Here is an 18,776-nt window from a genome sequence, read left to right as displayed (position 1 = left end):
ACTTTTTTAAAGCTAGTGTTCGTAAAGCTGACTTTTGGACTTTATTTACCTAGCAATAACTTGTTTAGACTTAAAATTATTGGCTAGTACAGTAAAAATATTCACCCTCTTGTTTGCCAGCAGATTGCCAACAGCTAAGTAACGTTACCAGTAAATTTCTCCAGATAGCATTCTGCTCTGTGACCCAGGCCTGCGATGGTCTTTTCTTCAAGGATACATTTTGCTGCTGAAATAATGCAGAGTTTTGCATTTATTTTACAAAATAAGTAATTTCAGGTCGTCTGCAAAAGATGATTAAGTACATAGAAGGTGATGAAATTGTCATGTGTATGGCTTTACCCCTTCTTTCAAAATGAGAGATGGCCTTTGGCATTCTTCAGCCATGCTTTAAACATTATCTCTACCATCAGTGTTCTTTGTAGATAACCCAAAATGCCTGAAGGAGAAGAAAGTTGTCCTTGCCTCCTGCAGAGACGGAATCTGTCTATAATAAACCATATACAGCAGGAATGATTTCTCTGTTCAGTTCCATTGCATTTGTGCCAGTATTAAATGGTCTCTTAGCAGCTTAATTAGTATGTGATTAATCAGCAGTGTTTCTTGGTGATATCCTACACATAAACACATTTTTGTTAAGAGACAGGTACATTTCTTTTGTTCTTTCATTTTTACAGTTACATGGGAATTGGGCTTTCGGCACAGGGTGTGAACATGAATAGACTACCAGGTATGTTTTAGTATTTATTATATTTGATAAGTTATATTGCTTAATTTTGTTTTGAACTGTGTTTGATAGGAAAGTTCTGGTAAGCGCCAATGAGTGTAGCATGGCATAGCTCTGCGTTACATTTATTTATCTGCATTATGTAAAGCATCTTAGTGTTATTTATAATGCTATGCAGATACTTTATAGCAAACAAATATATTTTAAAAATTCGGTCATGGTTCCTGATAAAAATGGAGCTTTAGAACATTTCCTTACTCTGCAAACTGAATTTTTAATAATAAGGATGAGCTGCTATGATAAAAATTTTCTTGCCAAGCATAAAGTGAGAGCTCCTACTATTGTTTGCAGTAGTGTTACCTTTCCAACTTTAACGGTAAGCCTGCATAGTGAACTTTTAAGTGTTGACTGTTCAGTTGATTTACATGATCTGGGACGCTGTCATAACAAGTGTCTGCAGTATCTCTGTATAGTATATAAAGATGTTTTCTGTGTGTGTGTGCGTTTTTATTTTAATAAACTTTTATATTTAAAAAGGGGCTGTTTTTTGGAAAATGTTACTATTAACCAAGTATAAAATCATGTCGAAATGACCTTAGAGAATCTGTATTCTTTCTTTTGCATTGTTAATTTCTCACTCAAATGCTCTGCTAGAGACCCTAACAGTAATAGCAAATTGCAGTTATACTTGTTAGCACATATAAAGGTGATGAATTATTAATGGCTGGCATTAAGTTTATTTAGAATAAGATTTAGGATGCATTGCAAATAATGTATCAAAGGTACTATTAATCAATGTAACTGCAATAATTTTTGGTATTTAATTTACTGAGAGATGCTTAATGTGGTGCCTACTGAAACAACTGTATATAAATCTGTCATGGATCATACTGATTAAGGGCCCACCTAAGTATGGAAATACTTTTAAACTAAATTGTTTTGCAGCAGCTTGACAGGAAAAAAAAAAAAACCCACAGCCCTCTACTGTTAAAAATATGTAGAGTTGTCAGTATAAATTATCATAGTCAGAATGCATACTGCCCTATGAAATTTGGCAACTTGTGTTAAAGATTGTGCTTTTACTCAGTCTTTAATGTCATGGTAATGTATTCAGGGAAGTCATATCCCTTAATCCAGACCCTTCAGTTGTCTCAATGGATATGGAAATAGGATTGGAAGTTGAGTTGTGGTTTCTTTATATTATTCCGAATAGGCATTTAATAGATCTGTTAGGAAGATTTTGTAGTGCCAGAAAGATCACTTCTTTTCTAGGTGTTTTTACTTGGTATTGAATTACAGAGAGTCCAGACAAGAATTTTTAAAAGAACTCAGACTACAATTGCTTGCTGACTAATATTTCATTAAATGTAATTGTATGAAGCTTCTTAACTGGTTCTGCAGCTTCTTCACCTGCAAAATTATCACTGTTTTTATATACATCTTGATTTGCTTGCTGGCTGTGACTTTCACCTGTTTTGGGGGGTTTTGTTTTGTTTTGTTTTTCCTTTTAGCTTTTTCATTTTTTGAGACAGCAAAGCTAGTGATATTGTAGTCTGGAGACTGAGCTATTATGAAGAGTGCTGCTTGCTGCTGAACAGTCATTAGGAATAATCAGGAGAAGTGCGTTTCCCCAGAGATACATGTTTGGGTTTTAGCCAGAAAGAATTTGATTATGACATATGGCTGCAATAGTCTTGCAAGATGAAAGGGAGAACAAGAGGAATCTTCACTGCTTTATTGGGCCATGTCAGATCTGCAAATAGCTTTTCAAATTTGAACATTGTAGCTGATCATATTTTCAGTGTTGATAATTTTGCATGTTTGCTTAAAGAGAAAAATATATTTTTTTTCTGACTTTGTGTTATCTGTTGGGTACTACAAATGGAACTACATGTTCAGCCATTTTGATAAGAGAAGTGGTCTTTTTTTAATGAAACAGGTTTGTTAAGAAATTTTAGAAATCAGAAAGCTGAGCATAGTAATTAACCTTATTAACTTGGATTGGAATATACTAACTTTGCATAGTCTTTTCATTAAATTAAAAGAAATGAATACATTTTGAATGCTTTGTTCTCTAGGTTGGGATAAACATTCATATGGTTACCATGGAGATGATGGACATTCATTCTGTTCCTCTGGAACTGGACAACCCTACGGCCCAACATTTACTACGGGTGATGTCATTGGTTGTTGTGTCAACCTTATCAATAATACCTGCTTCTACACAAAGAATGGACACAGCTTGGGTATGGAGAAACACTATCATTAATGTTAACATTTTGTCTGTAAATCTGATGCTTTCTGTGAATTTTAAGTCGGAAACTCTCTTCCTGTTAGGAACTAAGTATTTGAATAGTTCTTTTAATAGTCTCAAAATCTATGGATTAATTACAGAATTGGGAAGAATAATTCCTTATGTGCCATTTGCACTAATTTTCCTTATGAATTTGGAAGAATTCGCCATGGCATCTTATTCCATTGGATCTGAATTTATGAACTCAGGGCTACTAAAGGGGCTAATATTTGATGCTTATAATGTACAGTAATTCTCATCCGAAGTTGTGTCAATTAAGCCCAAACCTCCTCATTTGTTCTAATTTGTAATTACATATGCTACCAGTTTAGAACAAGACTGCCAGTCTGTCCTCTGGACCAAAGAGAATGAGGATAATTTTAAAATTTGGTGCTGCTATATGGGGACCACATAGTTTCCACTAAAACCTTTAAATGAAATGGGCATTATTTTGAACATCTGTTGAGGAAGAGTCTTTTGTATTCCCAGTCTGGAGCCATGCATAGTTGAGATAAAGCCATGAATTATACAAGTTGTCCTAAAATTAAGTCCATTAAATCTCTGTGATAAATTTTAGCATTATGCAACATTGCAAGACAATTTTGAGTTTGAAGATTATGGGGGTGTAGTTTTTGATGCACTCTATGTGATAATTGAGTAACTGCATGCAATTTAATCAGCAAAGGTATATGTTGTAAGAAAAGAATGTCTATTTCCTGGATTAAGGATAAGGCAAGGGCTTGGGACTCTGTGAATAGATCTTAGAAGTGCATTGAGAGGAGTAGGAAGTTTCAAGGGATAAGGCTCAGAAAGAAGAAAAAGGCTTTTGTCATGGGTAATGACATGGAGGACAGGGGAATGCAGTACGGAAAAGAGGGTCTAGCTTGAAATGAAATAAGATGTTATTGAGATATGGAGTCTTAAAGTCAGTGTTCTGTTTTCTACCACTTCCAAACATGAGGGCAGTTTGGTAAGTTGTAAGGGAATGATGTGGTTTAAATTCTTCTCCTTGTCTCTCAGAACAGGACTTGGTTTGCTCAGGCCCAGAGCAAACTGATCTAACTTTGGAGTTGTGCAGTCTCTTCCTTAGAACAGGGCTTAGATGTCTCCAGAGGTTCCTTCCAACTAAATCGTTCTGTGATCGTGTCATGTGATTTAATGTTCTTGTCAACTGAATGGGTCTGTGTATCTGGACTTAAAACCTTAACACCTAGGGCAGTGGGGCACTTTAACCACATACTGTCTTTTCTATGGGCCCTATTTCGAGGGATATATCAAAATAGAAGATACAGGTTCATGTCTTGTTTGCCAAAGTCTTTAACTGGTGGGTTAAAGCTGAGAATGGTAGTCTGGCTTCTTCTGTTTTTGGGGCTAGGTAAGTTGGATCAGATTGTTGGTCAGCCAAAAAGACCTTGGTTTTCTGACTGTTGTTGGGGTCATGTGCATGGAAGAGCTAAGTGGGAAGGAACAGAGCCTCCTCTCTCACTGGAAGTCTTCAAGTAGACTGGATTAGGCCAACTGTGAAATAACACATGATTAAAATGTGTTTAAAAGGAGAGCTGAATGGCATAGTTGAAGAGAGGCCAATAAAATGGTATCTGTCATAGAGACAGCCTGACAAACATTTCAGAATTTTAGAAGGAAGCCCGACAGCTATTTTGCTTTGGTCGACTTTGCTAACTTGATTTTCTGACGTGAGCTTTGCCTCTGTGTTTAGGAAAAATAAAAATAAAAATTCTGGCTATCTTGCTGAGTTGTTGTTGCTACTACTTGTCCAAAATTCCCATAAAATCATGACTTGGAGGACATTGAGGTTTCTCTTCTGGGCCATAGATGTAGCCAGAGTACTGGGTATCTCTGAGTCAGCCCAGGATTTGACACTACAGAAAGTGCTAAGTGCATGCAGTTATTTGGGCAAATGTGAAATCCTGCGTTGAGAGGAAAACAAAAAAGGAAAAAACAAAAAACAAAAAAACCAAAACAGCCAAGAGTTGTGGCCCAGATAACTTACAATGTACAGTAACTGTTTGTTTAAGGTCATGGAAATGGCCGCTTGGTCATCATTTATCCATCCTACCAACTGCCATGGTCGTTTTGGACAAGGATGAGTTGGATGTCAAAATGTGCCAGCCAAAGTGGTGATAGCTTACAAAAAAATCAGGGTGTGAATAGGTAATAAGTAAAATGATAAAATTGGGATGAGTTTGGAAGAAACAGCAAGATTTACTATATTCATCATTCTTTGATAGCAAAGATGTGAGTTAGGAATCCAGATATTCTTGAGATTTGAGATCTTGATGAAGAATGGAGATGGAAAGCAGGGGTGGAATTTAGGACAGAAGGTTAAAAGCTTTGTTTTAATCTTAAATTTGAAAGGGCAATGATATAAAACAAATACAAGCTTGAAGGGAAAATTAGATTTGAATCATAACGCACAAGTAAAATTGAAGGAATATATGCAACATTGAAGGAAATTGTGAAATACTGTTACTATTTGGCTGTCAGAAGTAGACTTCCTCATATTTATTTATAACTGAAAGCTGCTTTTTCTAAATTGCTTGAAGTTCCTGAAATATGTAGAGGTCAATTTTTTCTTTAATCCTGAGACAGCAAAATCACCGGCTTGGATTTATGGGTGGATGGATACTTGTGATTATGTAACAGGATATGAAGCTGTCTTGTTCAAAGACCAAAACACTCTCGTGTGGATTAGAGTGCATCAGTTACCAGACTGGTTTGGAGTATTACAGATATGTGCTACCCATGTAAAGATAATGACTACTTAGGAAGAAGACTAAGAGTACAAGAAAAGACACCACTGACCCCTGTCTCAATATTCAGATAAGCAAGTGAAAAAATATCTTCCGATATTTTTACTTACCATGTAAATTTTAATCTGTAGCCAGAATTTTTAAACTTTTTAATCTGCATATCTGTATGATACATTTAAATTTTTTGCCCTACTTTGAAAATATTTGAGTGCTTTCAAATTATTTTTTTTTCTTTTGTCAAATGTAGCCGTGTTTTACTCAAGAACATCAGTTGTGCCCAAGCATCATGGATATCACCACACTTAAATACTTATTTATGAGTGTTTGGGGGAGTTTCCTGAACAGATAATGATATACTTAAGAAAATCAGGCTAGAATCCAGACATATGGAAACTAATCTTAATTTTATCTTCATTACAGGCATCGCTTTCACAGACTTACCGGTAAGATAAGTGCATTTTCAAGTAGCTGATAATAATGTGTATTATAAACCAGTGTTTCACATTTATCTTGTGCTTCTTGGAAATGATAATCTTAATCCATTTAATATCAGATATTTCTCATCATTATTTCAGTGATGATTTGTTAATTGAAGCAAAAAGTTTTTTTGTTTTTACACCAATCCTCATGCAGGGGTGTGTGGGGGGGTATTCCTGTTCAGATTTGTATTCAGGCAATTCTAGTTGAAGTTTTCCAGAAAATAATATATACAATTAATTATCACATACTCTGGCAGATGCAGGCCTTACATACAAGGTTAAAGCACCAGCATCATGCATATATATAGAACTATATATCATATGCAGAAAAGCTGGCTACTTAAGACATTGGTCAGTTTAATTCATGCTTGATGCCTAGGTTTCAAAATCTTTTTTTATTCTATTCACTCCATAATATGAAACATGTTAATTTTTTTTTTTTTTAAGAAGGCCATAGACACCTTGAAGTCTTTTATCTTTTTGGTCGATTCAATTGTACTTTCATTAAATCATTATAAATGTGTCCTCTATGCTACTGGTACAGGCATGATGCTGCACTTCCTTTGCTTTTTCTCATCCACTTCACTTCAGATTTAATCGGGTTAGGGTGCAGTGTGTGACGCAGTTCCATCTGGCCAGCTACTGTTTGCTGTGGCTGCAGGAGATGGGGACAGAGATTAAGGAAACATGAAGTCAACAACCTGGGGCGCCCCTCTGCCCTGCCGCAGGGCTGGGCGCTTCCTGCTGCTCCTGCACTGGAGGGATGCTGGCAGGGGCCTTGCTAGTACCAGTACAGACAGACTTTGACATTTTAATCTGAAATTTGGAACTGGACTCCTTCTCATTATCATTGATTGTTTTCATCTCATTAAAAGATCTGACTCTCATGCTGCATTGCTTAGTCTAGATAACACCATGAGAAAGGTGTTGGGTTTTTTTTGTTTTTTAAACAAAAGAGAGGCAGACAGGCAAAATAGGCTTTGGTATGGCTTTAACAACCTCTTCTTTAGCTTCACCGGGATTCTGTGTTCCTAGTGACCTGCATGTTTGTAATTTATTGATGGCTGAAATTCAGTTAGCATATGTTATATGCTAATATGTTGTAGTTAAGCATACTATATGTTAATAGTATGCTTATCTACAGAACTACCCTTTGATTGCAGTGTAAATCTGATGTAGATTTAAAAAAAAAAAAAATCAGTTGCATTGCCATTGCTCAGGTGCTACTCACATTTAAGAAAGTTACTTTAATCCCACCAAGCAGATTTTACTCTTCTCATATTTGGCATATTTTAAATTTGCACTGAGACCTAATCTCCAAGCAGAAAGTAAAACTAAGACAACAATAAATGCTTTAAAGTTTTTTTTTAGATACAAGTCCAGGAATTCACAAGAACTTCAATGCACTGTTACAGTTCTTTTTAGGCGCTACACTTGGACTTTGAGGCTAATGAGTTCTCTATCCTGTCAATTCTTACCACTAAAATTCAGCGATGTTTTAAGTATTTCACCCCAAAAGGAAAATGGCCCACTTTGTAAGTTTAATTTTTGTTCTCTTTTAAAAAGAAACTTTTAATCCAGGTCTTTAAAAATCATTAAAAAAATTGGTATTTAATATTTTGTAAAATTGAACCCAAGTTGTAAACTTTAGCACAGTTAAAAAAACCTACATTTTCTGACTAGAACGAGAATTATCAGTAAGGCTTTTTTTAATTTCAAAGATTTCAACCACTGAGAATAAAATATCAGTTATTGTATTGCTGAGTTGGTATAAGTTCCTTTAACCACTGGGCAGATGATCCAGAGGTATTTGTTTCTACACGCCACTAGTAGCATTGGGGATATTATTACAGAGTTGAAAAAAACATGGGAATTGAGAATAAGAGGAAAAACTAACCAAAAAATTTCTTGCAGCCAAACTTGTACCCTACAGTAGGCCTTCAAACACCAGGAGAGGTTGTGGATGCTAATTTTGGACAACATCCATTTGTATTTGATATTGAAGACTATATGCGTGAATGGAGAACCAAAATTCAGGCACAGATTGACAGATTTCCAATAGGAGATCGGGAAGGAGAGTGGCAAACAATGATTCAGAAGTAAGAGTTTGTATACTGTTCTGAAGTGTGTGTGTGTGTGTATATATATATATGTATATATATAAAAAGTTCATACTGGATGAGTTCAGAGGTTTTCAAGACATTTCATCTATTGTCTTGATTGTGCAAATAATTAGTATTAAAAACTAGTATGAATAGTTTCCTTGACGTGACAGGTTTGGAGTTATCTACAGCGTTACTTATTTAAGAATTTGTAACAGTGAGTGTAAATCATTCTGATTTGGGCCTGTCTAATTTGGGTTGGTGAGATTAGAAAAATTGCCATGCTCAAAACTGGCAGTTCTAATACTTTGTGCTCTGGAAATTTCTCTTCCCTTCACATTCTTAACCTTTGGCATGCCAGGTAGGCTGGTGGCACATTGCTGTATCCTTTGGAAAAATGGTGTTTGTTTGCTTTGCATTTTTTATTTCTTCAGTGAAAACAAAAAATTAGTGTGCAGAAATTTCACTTCAACGTGTGCAATGAGCAATAAAGAAAATTAGCGGGTAATATTGTAATTGATCCTACCTTTGGGTAATGAATAAATTCGTCAAAATAGAAAGATAGGTTGACTTTCTGACTTTTCTATACTATATTTTGGAGAAGATACTGGCTCTTAATTAACTATTTTTGTCTGACTGGTTTAGAAATTTTTTGAATTTCAAATAGAATTTGTTAATTCAGTCAGTCACTTTATTCAGAAAAGGGGTCTTACATTCAAGAAGTCCTCAGTTTCTTACCTGCAGCTAATAAATGTTTCTGAATTTTGTTTTTCTTTATTTTTAGAATGGTGTCATCTTACTTAGTTCACCATGGATACTGTGCAACAGCAGAGGCATTCGCCAAGTCCACAGACCAGACTGTGCTAGAAGAATTAGCTTCCATTAAAAATAGACAAAGTAAGGCTGGAAAGCACATTACATCCTTTTCTTTTTTCTTCTTGAACACATTTAACCTAAAACTTTCTCTTAAACGTCATCGTAGAATTTCCTTTCAGCATTATTCTATAGTACAATTCATTGCTTTCACATAAAACTATACATTTATGAACAACTGGTTAAGATGAACTTCTGCACTAATAATTTTGGAATTTGTTTAACATAGAGAAATGTGGAAAATCATCTGTTGTCTCTCTCTTGAATGGAGAACTGGGATCTGTCTTAAATGTGTCTAATGTCTCTAGGCTAGTGTTTGTAAGAGCTAATAGTCAATCACAAATAGGAATATAAAATTTAGTCTTGACAAAAGTTTAAACTTTTATCTCAACTTTGAAAAGTGGTAGAGTTTAGAGAATGTTTTATATGTTAAACCAAATTTGAATTTTTCAAGCTTACAGTTGTGTGGGGGGGGGAAGACAAGAGGGAAAACTAATGTTAATAGTTCAGTTAAAACTGCTGTTTGGCAGCCTGATTAAAACAGTACCTTCTCCGTTCACTTAGGTCCCTGCTGCACAAACACAAGCGTGTGTGTGTGTGTGTGTGTGTGTGTGTGTGGCATACAGAGATTAAATTGTGTTTTTCTTAGTCAGAATTGAACCTCTGGGAGTAGGATGCAATTTGAATATCCTTGGGTGACTGCAGTTTGGTATGTGCTTATTTGTAATAGTATGAAAATGAGAAATAAATTGCAGAACAGTGTCTGTAATCTTAATCCAGCTCTAAATGAGCTATTTGAGTCCAAAGTAGTTATACACTGGCAATAAATAACAGTATTTAATGAGTAGTCCTTCAGGTATTTGTAGGTGAAGTGCAGTTTAAAAATTTTCCTGTTGAACACTTTATAAGGAAGCGTGGTCTGTCTTTACGCTTTTTTTTTTCTAAAAGGGAAAAGCCTGTTGATTGATGCTTGCAGTGTCTTTTAATCATTAACTTACATGTATTAATCCTTGAGATGTCCTTTTAAACTGATGTTGGTTTTGGTGAACAGAAGTTCAGAAATTGGTTTTGGCAGGATGAATGGAGAACCCATTGAAACAACATAACAGCTGTATCCAAGTTTACTAGAAAAAAATCCTAATCTCTTATTTGTTTTTTGGTGAACAGGAATTCAGAAATTGGTTTTAGCAGGAAGAATGGGAGAAGCCATTGAAACAACACAACAGTTGTATCCAAGTTTACTAGAAAGAAATCCTAATCTCTTATTTGCATTAAAGTGAGTCTTCAAATTATACAGATGTGTGTTTATAGATGACACAGTACCTTCTGGGACTAGACAGTTATTCATTTAAAGCTTTCACAGAAACTTAAGCAGCATTTTTAGAAAATGTATTTAGTTYACTTTTTCTTTGCTATATTTATTTGCTACATATTTAACTAGGTTTTGTCATCAAGGTTCTGTGTTTTGCAGCATAATTCGCATCTCAATGTAGAATTGTCCTCCAGAGCTAAGTTTTTAAATCACTTTTGATACATATATAATTATCACATTCAAGAAGTTTGAGTCCTGTCACATAAGCTGGTCCATTCCTCTGGATGACTGACTTTACAGACCAGTTTAAATATAACGATGAGCTATTTCACTCCTTGTCACTTTATTAGAAACCTCTGGCTAATATTGTGGAAATTCCATAATCCCAAAGTGTTGTCTTGGCTTCCCAGCACACAGCATTCTCCTTCAGTTCGTTCTGGCATTTTTACGTGCCAGCTGCACTGTTGCTCCAGAATTTTGTATCATATTGTAAAGTTTGAAGATGCAAAAAAAAAACCCCAAACTGTTATCAAACATAGGACAAAGTAATATAATTTTTATGTACAGTTAAGTAAGTAACTTTGAAGGTATTTGATCAAGTCTGTCACATTCAAGTGCTGAACAGAATTCACATGATAGTATTGCAAGCTTATCACAGAATTCACAGGCCTTATTACATGAACCTTTTGGTGAAAGCCTTCACTCAGTAATGTCAACTGTAGGTTATCTTTTTCTTGATAGCCACCTGTCTTTCAAATTTTGCCTGTTTTATTAAGACTATCCAAATCTAAATGTTAAGCAGTATTTCTGAGCTTCATCAAAGTCCATAATAAAACTTCCTTATCTAAAGTAAAGTTATTTGACAAAGAGGAACAGCCTCTAAAGGGAAGGTTTGTATATGAGCTTGCTTTTCTTTTGAAACTTTTCTAATACAAATGTTTAATGTTAAGCTTTATCATTGTAATGCTTACTGTTCCAGACATTTGAACTATGTCCTCATTTACTTTGAGAGAAACGACAGGCTTAGAACTACATAACTTCATATCCTTCTCAAGGAGTAACTTTGCCCCTGCCAATAAAACAAAACAGTTAAAACAAGAAAACTTAGTTTACTTTTCTGAGGGCTTATTGCTGAAATCTGTCCTTGAAGGATAAGATTCCTGTTCTCCTCCCTCATAAATTTTGCAATTTTATATTTCGGCCAAATACTCTTAAGCTCGTTGAAGATTGGGTTACTGATATCCAGCATTTTGTTGAGAAAACTCTTTGCATATTTAACGCAAAAATAATTGCTTTCATTTGGTAAATTGAAATGCATAAGTGGTTTATCAGCTTAACTTCTTTGTCTTTTGTTTAGGGTGCGCCAGTTTATAGAGATGGTGAATGGTACTGACAGTGAAGTGCGGTGTTTGGGAGGCCACAGTCCAAAATCTCAAGATAGTTACCCTGTTAGCCCACGGTCATTTAGTAGTCCTAGCATGAGCCCCAGCCATGGAATGAATATTCACAGTTTGGCAACAGGAAAAGGGAGCAGCACACACTTTTCTGGTAAGTTGATTTGGAGAATATACCACATCTGTAAAGCTTTGTCTATAATTCTGAGTATCGGGAAGAGTTACAAATATTAAACTTGCAGACAGGCAGTTTGTTTTACTTTAGAGTTGAGACTGAATTCGCTCTCCAAAAGAATAGTTTTAATGATTTAAAATGTATATTATTCTCAGTCGTTTGGGAAATGAAAAGTATATAAATGGAATCAAATCTTTTTTGCGTCTGCTCTTGCTTTTACTAAGTATTTGCAAGGTAGGTTACTACTGGGTTTTAAGAAATGATTGCTTCTGGGAAATGGGTGGTGGGGATTCTGAAGTGAATTTCTGTTGTCCTTTTGATAATAACTTGTGCTTCAGGCAAGGTGGTGTAAATCCAATAGGTTGTGTAGACCGTTTGCTTCTTAGTGTGTTTGTTGAGTAGTGGGTGGAACAGGTCTGTAAAGGACCCTTCTAACCTCAACCATTCTGCGAACTGCTGAGGTAGAATATTGTATAGAAAATATCAGGAGCTTGGTGGTAGATTTAAATGAAAGAAAAGGGCTTTCTGTTGGCAGCCAAATTTCAGTCTGCACAGTTAAAACAGTTCTGAGAGGGTCTAGCTGGTCTTAAAGCTTCATTGGCAAGCCAGGAAATGTTCAAAGCTGCCCCATGCCAATGCGGAAGGTCCCAGTGCCTACTCTGCCACGGCAGAGAAGAGGTTGGGCACGTTAAAGCGGTATTTTATTGTGCCATCTTTGAACCCAAGGCTCTTTTGTTAGCAATCAGGGGACATCAACTTCTAGTTCTGTTTCATTTTAAAATCCCAACGGATGCTGATACGGGGCTTCCCTCCGTACCRGTTGCTGCTCGAAAGGCAGCGGTTTCACTTTTCTCCCTCTTTCTTGCCTGTGTTCTCATGTGTTTAACTGTTGTCCCACTCAGATTTTCTCTGGTTTCTTCAGGTGGCTTGTTGTAGAAAGCATCTCTAAATTTCTAATTTTTTAAACAGAGGCATCACTTAATAAACAAATTGATAAATGTATTATTAGAATTGAGGTTTGGGATTTCCTAGATGGCAAAAAGTGCTTATCTAATAAGCACTACCTATGACCTGTCTCTATATTAGAAGATAGTAGGAAGCTCCTGCTTTGGGGCTTGATAGAACTGGGAATTACATGTTTGCTTCAAACAGTAGTTTCTTGATTATATTTTAGAAGGGTCAGATGAGATATTAGCCAGGCGTAGTAATTTAACAGCATGGTATAATTTTATTTAGCAAAGCACAGTATTAGCAATTAAAGTAATTATATGGGGAAGAGGGGAGGCTATATTTAAGTGTAGCAACATGTGAAGTGTTTTCAGCACTGAATTTTATTGCATATTGATCAAGAGTTAGGTAATTAAGAATTAGTAAGATGAATGTCTGCTTCCATTCTTAAAGATTACACTGGACTAGAAAAGATTTTCAGATCTCTCAGGAATGATGTATCAATTATAAAACTGAATCAATTTTTTCAGATTTTACTGATAACTATGCTTATTTCACTTGTACAAATCAGTAGTTACAAATCAGTTTGTAAATAATTACAATTGTAAAAACTTTTTTTCAGGTTTTGAAAGTAGTTGCAGTAATGGAGTAATATCAAATAAAGCTCATCAATCTTATTGTCACAGTAAACACACGACCACCAACTTGAATGTACCAGAACTCAACAACATTAATGTATCAAGATCACAGCAGGTTAACAGCTATCCCAGGTGAATAAGCTTCAGATGTTTCTAACTTACCTTAAGGCTTGCATTTTCCACATGTTTATACTGCAGAGAAGAGTTTTCAGTGGGATGTGATTTTCTTTTTCAAGGAGAGTTGAAACACATAGTATAAGTGGCCAAGGGGAGATGAGAAGTACTGCTTCTCTCACAGCTTGTTATGTAGTTGCCGTAGTGTGTTTTGGTTTTGTGTTTTAGCTTTTCAAGCTCAATAGACCGTTGTTGGTTTTTCCTGTTTGGTTAAAGAAATGCAATAAGCAAAAATAAATTACTTTGCTTATAGCAAGTTATGATCAGTTATAAAGTCATATGGGGAAGATTAACTAGCTGTTAAGCACTTGGGATTTTAATTTAAACCACTGCGATTAATTTGAGTACGTTCAAAGCACACTGGTTTTTTTGGAAAGGGGTAGCAAAGAGTGCTATTCTTGGAGTTACCCTGTGCTGATTGAATAGGATAGGAAATAGTTTGGGTAATGAAAAGTTATCCAGATACTGCCACAAATGGACAGCATTTGCAGAGTAAACACAATTAGATGCACATGAAATGTGGGCTCTCTTTCATTTCATATATAATGAGAATTGTTTGCTTAACTCCAATCACTGTCACTTGTACAAACCCCTTCAATTCAGAGAATGAAAATAAATACATTAATCAGGGCATAATTATCAAGCTGTAGGTTGCACAGATGCCCCAGAACCTAATTTGATGTGAAATCTGTAAGTACTTGGCTGGGTTGTTTCCAAAATTAGCAATTAGGATGTGGTGATGTACTGGTGATAATGAAAAATACTTCAGTTGGATAGTGATGATGGGGGGGAGGGGAGGGAAGCTTCTGCCAAGAAGCTTTGCAGTGTCCAGGCAACTTTGGGATTTTTCACAAGATGAAGACAATTCCTTTGCTGCAGTGTTGCCCAGTCAGAGAGGCCTTTGGTTTCCTTCTTGAAAGGAAACTGAGTATTCTTTAGTAGTGTTAGAAGCAAGCTAGAAACTTCTAAACTGTCTTTTTGATGTGGGAAGAGGTTTGTGGTTGTCATTCTTCCTGACTTGAGAGAATTGGCTAGGATGTATTGTAACTGTCGGCAAAGCTCAGTCTCCAAAGCCACTCGGGCATTTTCATCCCGAATGCACCCTTTTCGAAAAGTGCTTGTGTGCTCTGCCGTGAGTAAAGTACGCTGAGGAGCTGTATGCTCTGAAGTTGTCTCTGAACACCTCTTTCGTGTCTTGGTGTACTCAGTATTTGCTTTGGGTTTTTTCTTCCTTTTCCCTGTCTTTCCACTGAAAGGGTTATCAAGAGACTGAGGCTTTTTGAAAGAGTTATATACCTAAAGAGTTGTTTACCTAAATATGATATTCTTGAAGTAGTCTTTGTTTTATTTAACCATGTGCAAAAAATGAAAGTAGGAATAGCAGAGATTCTCTCAGTGCATTTTGTCCAGCTCTTTGTGTGTACGGATACATAGCAATGTAAGAACTTCCTGGAGTATATTTAGAAAGTATTATGCTACTTATTCTTGAATACTGGTGGACATGTGTTTAATATTTCAGCATTTGAAAATTTTATTTAACTTGGTAATATTTAAAAGCAGTATTTTGATAGCCAAGATGAAGTACTGTGCTGAGGTTGTAAAAAGGATTATCCTGAGTACTTAAATATGAATGAAACTTTTCTTGTGTATTACTCTTTGCAGCAATGATGTAGACATGGAAACAGATCACTACTCCAATGGGGTTGCTGAGACTTCATCCAATGGCTTCCTAAATGGTAGTTCTAAACATGATCACGAAATGGAAGATTGTGACACAGAAATGGGTCTGCAGTGATATTTCTTACATTTTTATTAAGTGATGGCAACAAGGTTATGTTTTTACTTGCAATGCTTCCCAACTTGAAAATTAGGGATATTAGCTGAAAACTTAATTTTGTCTTGCTGCTTTTGTATGTAAATCTTATAACACTCATTTAGGTGGACTGATGTTAGTGTGAGAACAGGGGAAAGTAGTCACTGATGCTAGTTTAAATATCCATGAGTTTCTAAGAAAAAACCTTTGAGAAGAAATCATCCCACTTGTTTAGCACACCTAGGTTAGGGCTAAAAGTTGTTTTTCCCTTTTCCCCCCATCCTTTTATCACTGCAGTCCTCATGGCATCTTAGCATGCAGCAATAAGATTTGAAACTCCAAATCACTTGTATTGAAGAATACAAACTATCGTGTAGGTGTTAATATTAAATGCTCAGGAAAAGATTTGGGAATTGACATGTAAAAGATTGTTTTCCACCAAAGAAATACCCTGTTCTACATAGTCCTGCTCTAAAAAGTAACCCTGTTTTCCTTTACCTGTTTCATATTCAGTCATAGTTGCTGATGTGACAAATGAGTTTTTATTTAATTACCCTCTGAGTGCCAGCCACCTTAAGAAGATACAGGCTGTTCTGTCAATTACAGCACTAACCAGCTGCCCCGTCCAGTGATGCTGAAGGCAGGCAGATGACTTAAGTGCGCACAGGCTGAGATTTAGACAACGGTGGTTATTACTGGTGGTATCTGAAAATGGAAGAATCCAGCCCAGCCATTTCTGCATTTGCAGAACTGCCTTTTTAAATTGATTTTAAACTGGCATCAATTATGTAGCTTAAATGAAACGCGAAACTCAGGGCAACATTACTGGTAAACTTTCAGAATACAATAGTACTTACAAATATCTATGAATGTTTCATGGTTCTGAGGGCGTGCACTCTTGCTGATTATGCAGTTTGGCTGGTAAATACTACATAATTATTCAAAAGCAAGTATAATTCTGTTACAGCCCTGAGGGGTGGATATTCAGATTCCCCTACTGTTTCTCTGCATTACGCTCTGAAACTGGATGACAACAAGGCCTCGTTTCTGTGACAGAAAAAACAAAACACTTCTTTACTCTCTTGCAGCCCTTACCACAGAGGCTTGCTGTGACAGACATGAAGCAGCTCACAGGGCGCAGAGTTGCCTTCCCCCCCCCCCCCCCAAAGTAGTTGTTTTCAGCCTTTGGAAAATGATGTCCTAGATTGGGCTGCAGCTAGCAACAAACACCACTGCTTGAAGACTCATGGGTGCTCCACCTCTGTAAAAACAAATGTTGCTCTTCAAACTACATTGTTTACACCCCACAGTTTGAGAATTATTTGTATTATATTTTTGCTTTCTGAAATATTCTCTGTATGTAATTTGATGTAGGCAGTTTTCTCAGAGGTGATATGTTTACTTCTAAGAAAAAAGTGAAAATGACTATTTTATTCTTAAGTACCTGTTTGAAATAGCGGTCAATATCTATCATTATATAGTAAGGCTAAAATGGGAAGGAAGAATGGTTTTGTAACTAAAGTGTAGATCAGAATTCTGTTTCAACAGTTAGTGCCATTGATGGGGGGGGAAAAAAGGCAAGGAATGGATAAATCTTTTTATGCAGGTTACTTGAGTATGAATTGTATGTTAGATCATTTAGAAGGACTTCAGATATATGAAGAATTTCTGTTGGCGGTTTTGTAGCAGTGTCCATCTTGGCAGTTTGGGAAGTTTAAGTGTTTTTTTTATTTTTACCCTATTTTGGTAGTTTGAGATTTGGCATACCTTAGAAGTGCAATGCCAAACAATTAAAAAGGTAGCTAGAACTGTGTGCACTCCTTGAACTAAAAAGTAGAGTCTGCTTCCCCAGGAAGCTTGGCCTGTATACCAGGTTGTACTAGGGGAACTAAAAAGGCGTGTATTTAAGCCAGCTGTTCTTTAAAAACAAAACAAGAACAGTTCTCGCTTAAAACTCAGTTTATAGTGTAGTTAATTTAAAATTAGCCATGGCAAAAAAACAGCATCTGTAGACAGACTCTGCTATTAACAAAATCCCTTAAGATACTACTACTTAAGGAACAATTCAACAGTGTGCAGTATAGTGATACATTTTGCCAAGATCTCTGGCTCTACGTGTTTCACTCAGAGAAGCCCTCTATCTTTTGAATGAAATGAATGCAGATTCTCTAGTTCCATAGACTGTTATTGCCAGCTCTATTAGTGGTGATGATGATGGTATCATTCTTGCAGAAGTAGATTCAAGTCAGTTAAGACGTCAGCTATGTGGTGGCAGTCAAGCAGCTATTGAAAGAATGATCCATTTTGGAAGAGAATTGCAAGCAATGAGTGAGCAGCTAAGAAGAGAATGTGGCAAAAACACAGCGAATAAGAAAATGCTAAAGGTACGCTTAATCTTGCAGTTCTGTCATTAAGGTGAATAATGCCCTGCCAAGCTGAAACTTTTCACAGCATGCTGCATTAAAATGTTGTTTTGCTTTAATTTTTGTGGGTTCTTTTCCAATAGAAGTAGTACTTTAGTCAGCAGTGGAGTAGCGCTTTCTCACATTTTATCTGTGTAGCACATTCATAAAGATAACTTTCATAGTATAAACAATTAAAAGCAGAGATGAAGTTAGCAATTCTGTCTCTCTCACTTCTGATGATGTAGCTTGCCCTCTTGTATAAATATAAAAATGCCATTTTCAGATCTAACGATAAATGACCCCTAAGAAAAATAAGAGATTGGAGGATACAGTGCCTGAAATGTGCTCTTTTGTGGGTGGGTAGGGGAGTGTGGGGGGGAAGGGCAGGTGTTAGATACGGAAACTAGTTTACCTTGACTGGAGGCTACACTGGAAAGGAATACCAAAGACTGACTGGATGCAATTTCCAGGTTGTGTTCTCTCTCCCACCACTTTAACACTGCTAAATTGGTCTGTGTAATTTCCAGTCAGGCAAAATAGCGCTTGCTTGAAATGGAACAAGTGCTGTAATGGTTTTTATCCCGTTGTATTGATGAGGGATACCAACAACAACCTTTATTATTTGGAGTCAAAATGGGTGAAGAAAATTATCTTAATTTTTGCTAGTAAATACAG

At 36.2% G+C, this 18,776-nt stretch overlaps 1 protein-coding gene across 4 annotated transcripts in view; it reads left to right on the top strand.

Annotated features, from left to right (window-relative positions):
* Window positions 1–18,776, top strand: part of RANBP9 (RAN binding protein 9) — a 40,040-nt gene that overhangs the window by 19,724 nt on the left and 1,540 nt on the right. For 2 of the 4 annotated variants that reach the window (XM_026059549.1, XM_026059546.1), the window contains 10 exons: window positions 675–727; window positions 2,803–2,970; window positions 6,209–6,231; window positions 8,182–8,366; window positions 9,154–9,266; window positions 10,410–10,518; window positions 11,912–12,102; window positions 13,694–13,841; window positions 15,546–15,667; window positions 17,929–18,080. In XM_026059549.1, the coding sequence (XP_025915334.1) occupies window positions 679–727; window positions 2,803–2,970; window positions 6,209–6,231; window positions 8,182–8,366; window positions 9,154–9,266; window positions 10,410–10,518; window positions 11,912–12,102; window positions 13,694–13,841; window positions 15,546–15,667; window positions 17,929–18,080 (1,260 nt within the window). In that variant the 5' untranslated portion in view covers window positions 675–678. Of the gene's footprint in view, window positions 1–674; window positions 728–2,802; window positions 2,971–6,208; window positions 6,232–7,682; window positions 7,803–8,181; window positions 8,367–9,153; window positions 9,267–10,409; window positions 10,519–11,911; window positions 12,103–13,693; window positions 13,842–15,545; window positions 15,668–17,928; window positions 18,081–18,776 lie in introns of those variants that run through there. The other 2 variants (XM_026059547.1, XM_026059548.1) reach the window with 2 other exon arrangements.

This window comes from Apteryx rowi, unplaced genomic scaffold (assembly GCF_003343035.1).
Source record: "Apteryx rowi isolate R43461 unplaced genomic scaffold, aptRow1 scaffold_159, whole genome shotgun sequence".
NCBI lineage: Eukaryota > Metazoa > Chordata > Aves > Apterygiformes > Apterygidae > Apteryx > Apteryx rowi.
The sequence above is the reverse complement of the archived record's forward strand: the minus strand, read 5'-3'. Positions and strand labels throughout refer to the sequence as shown.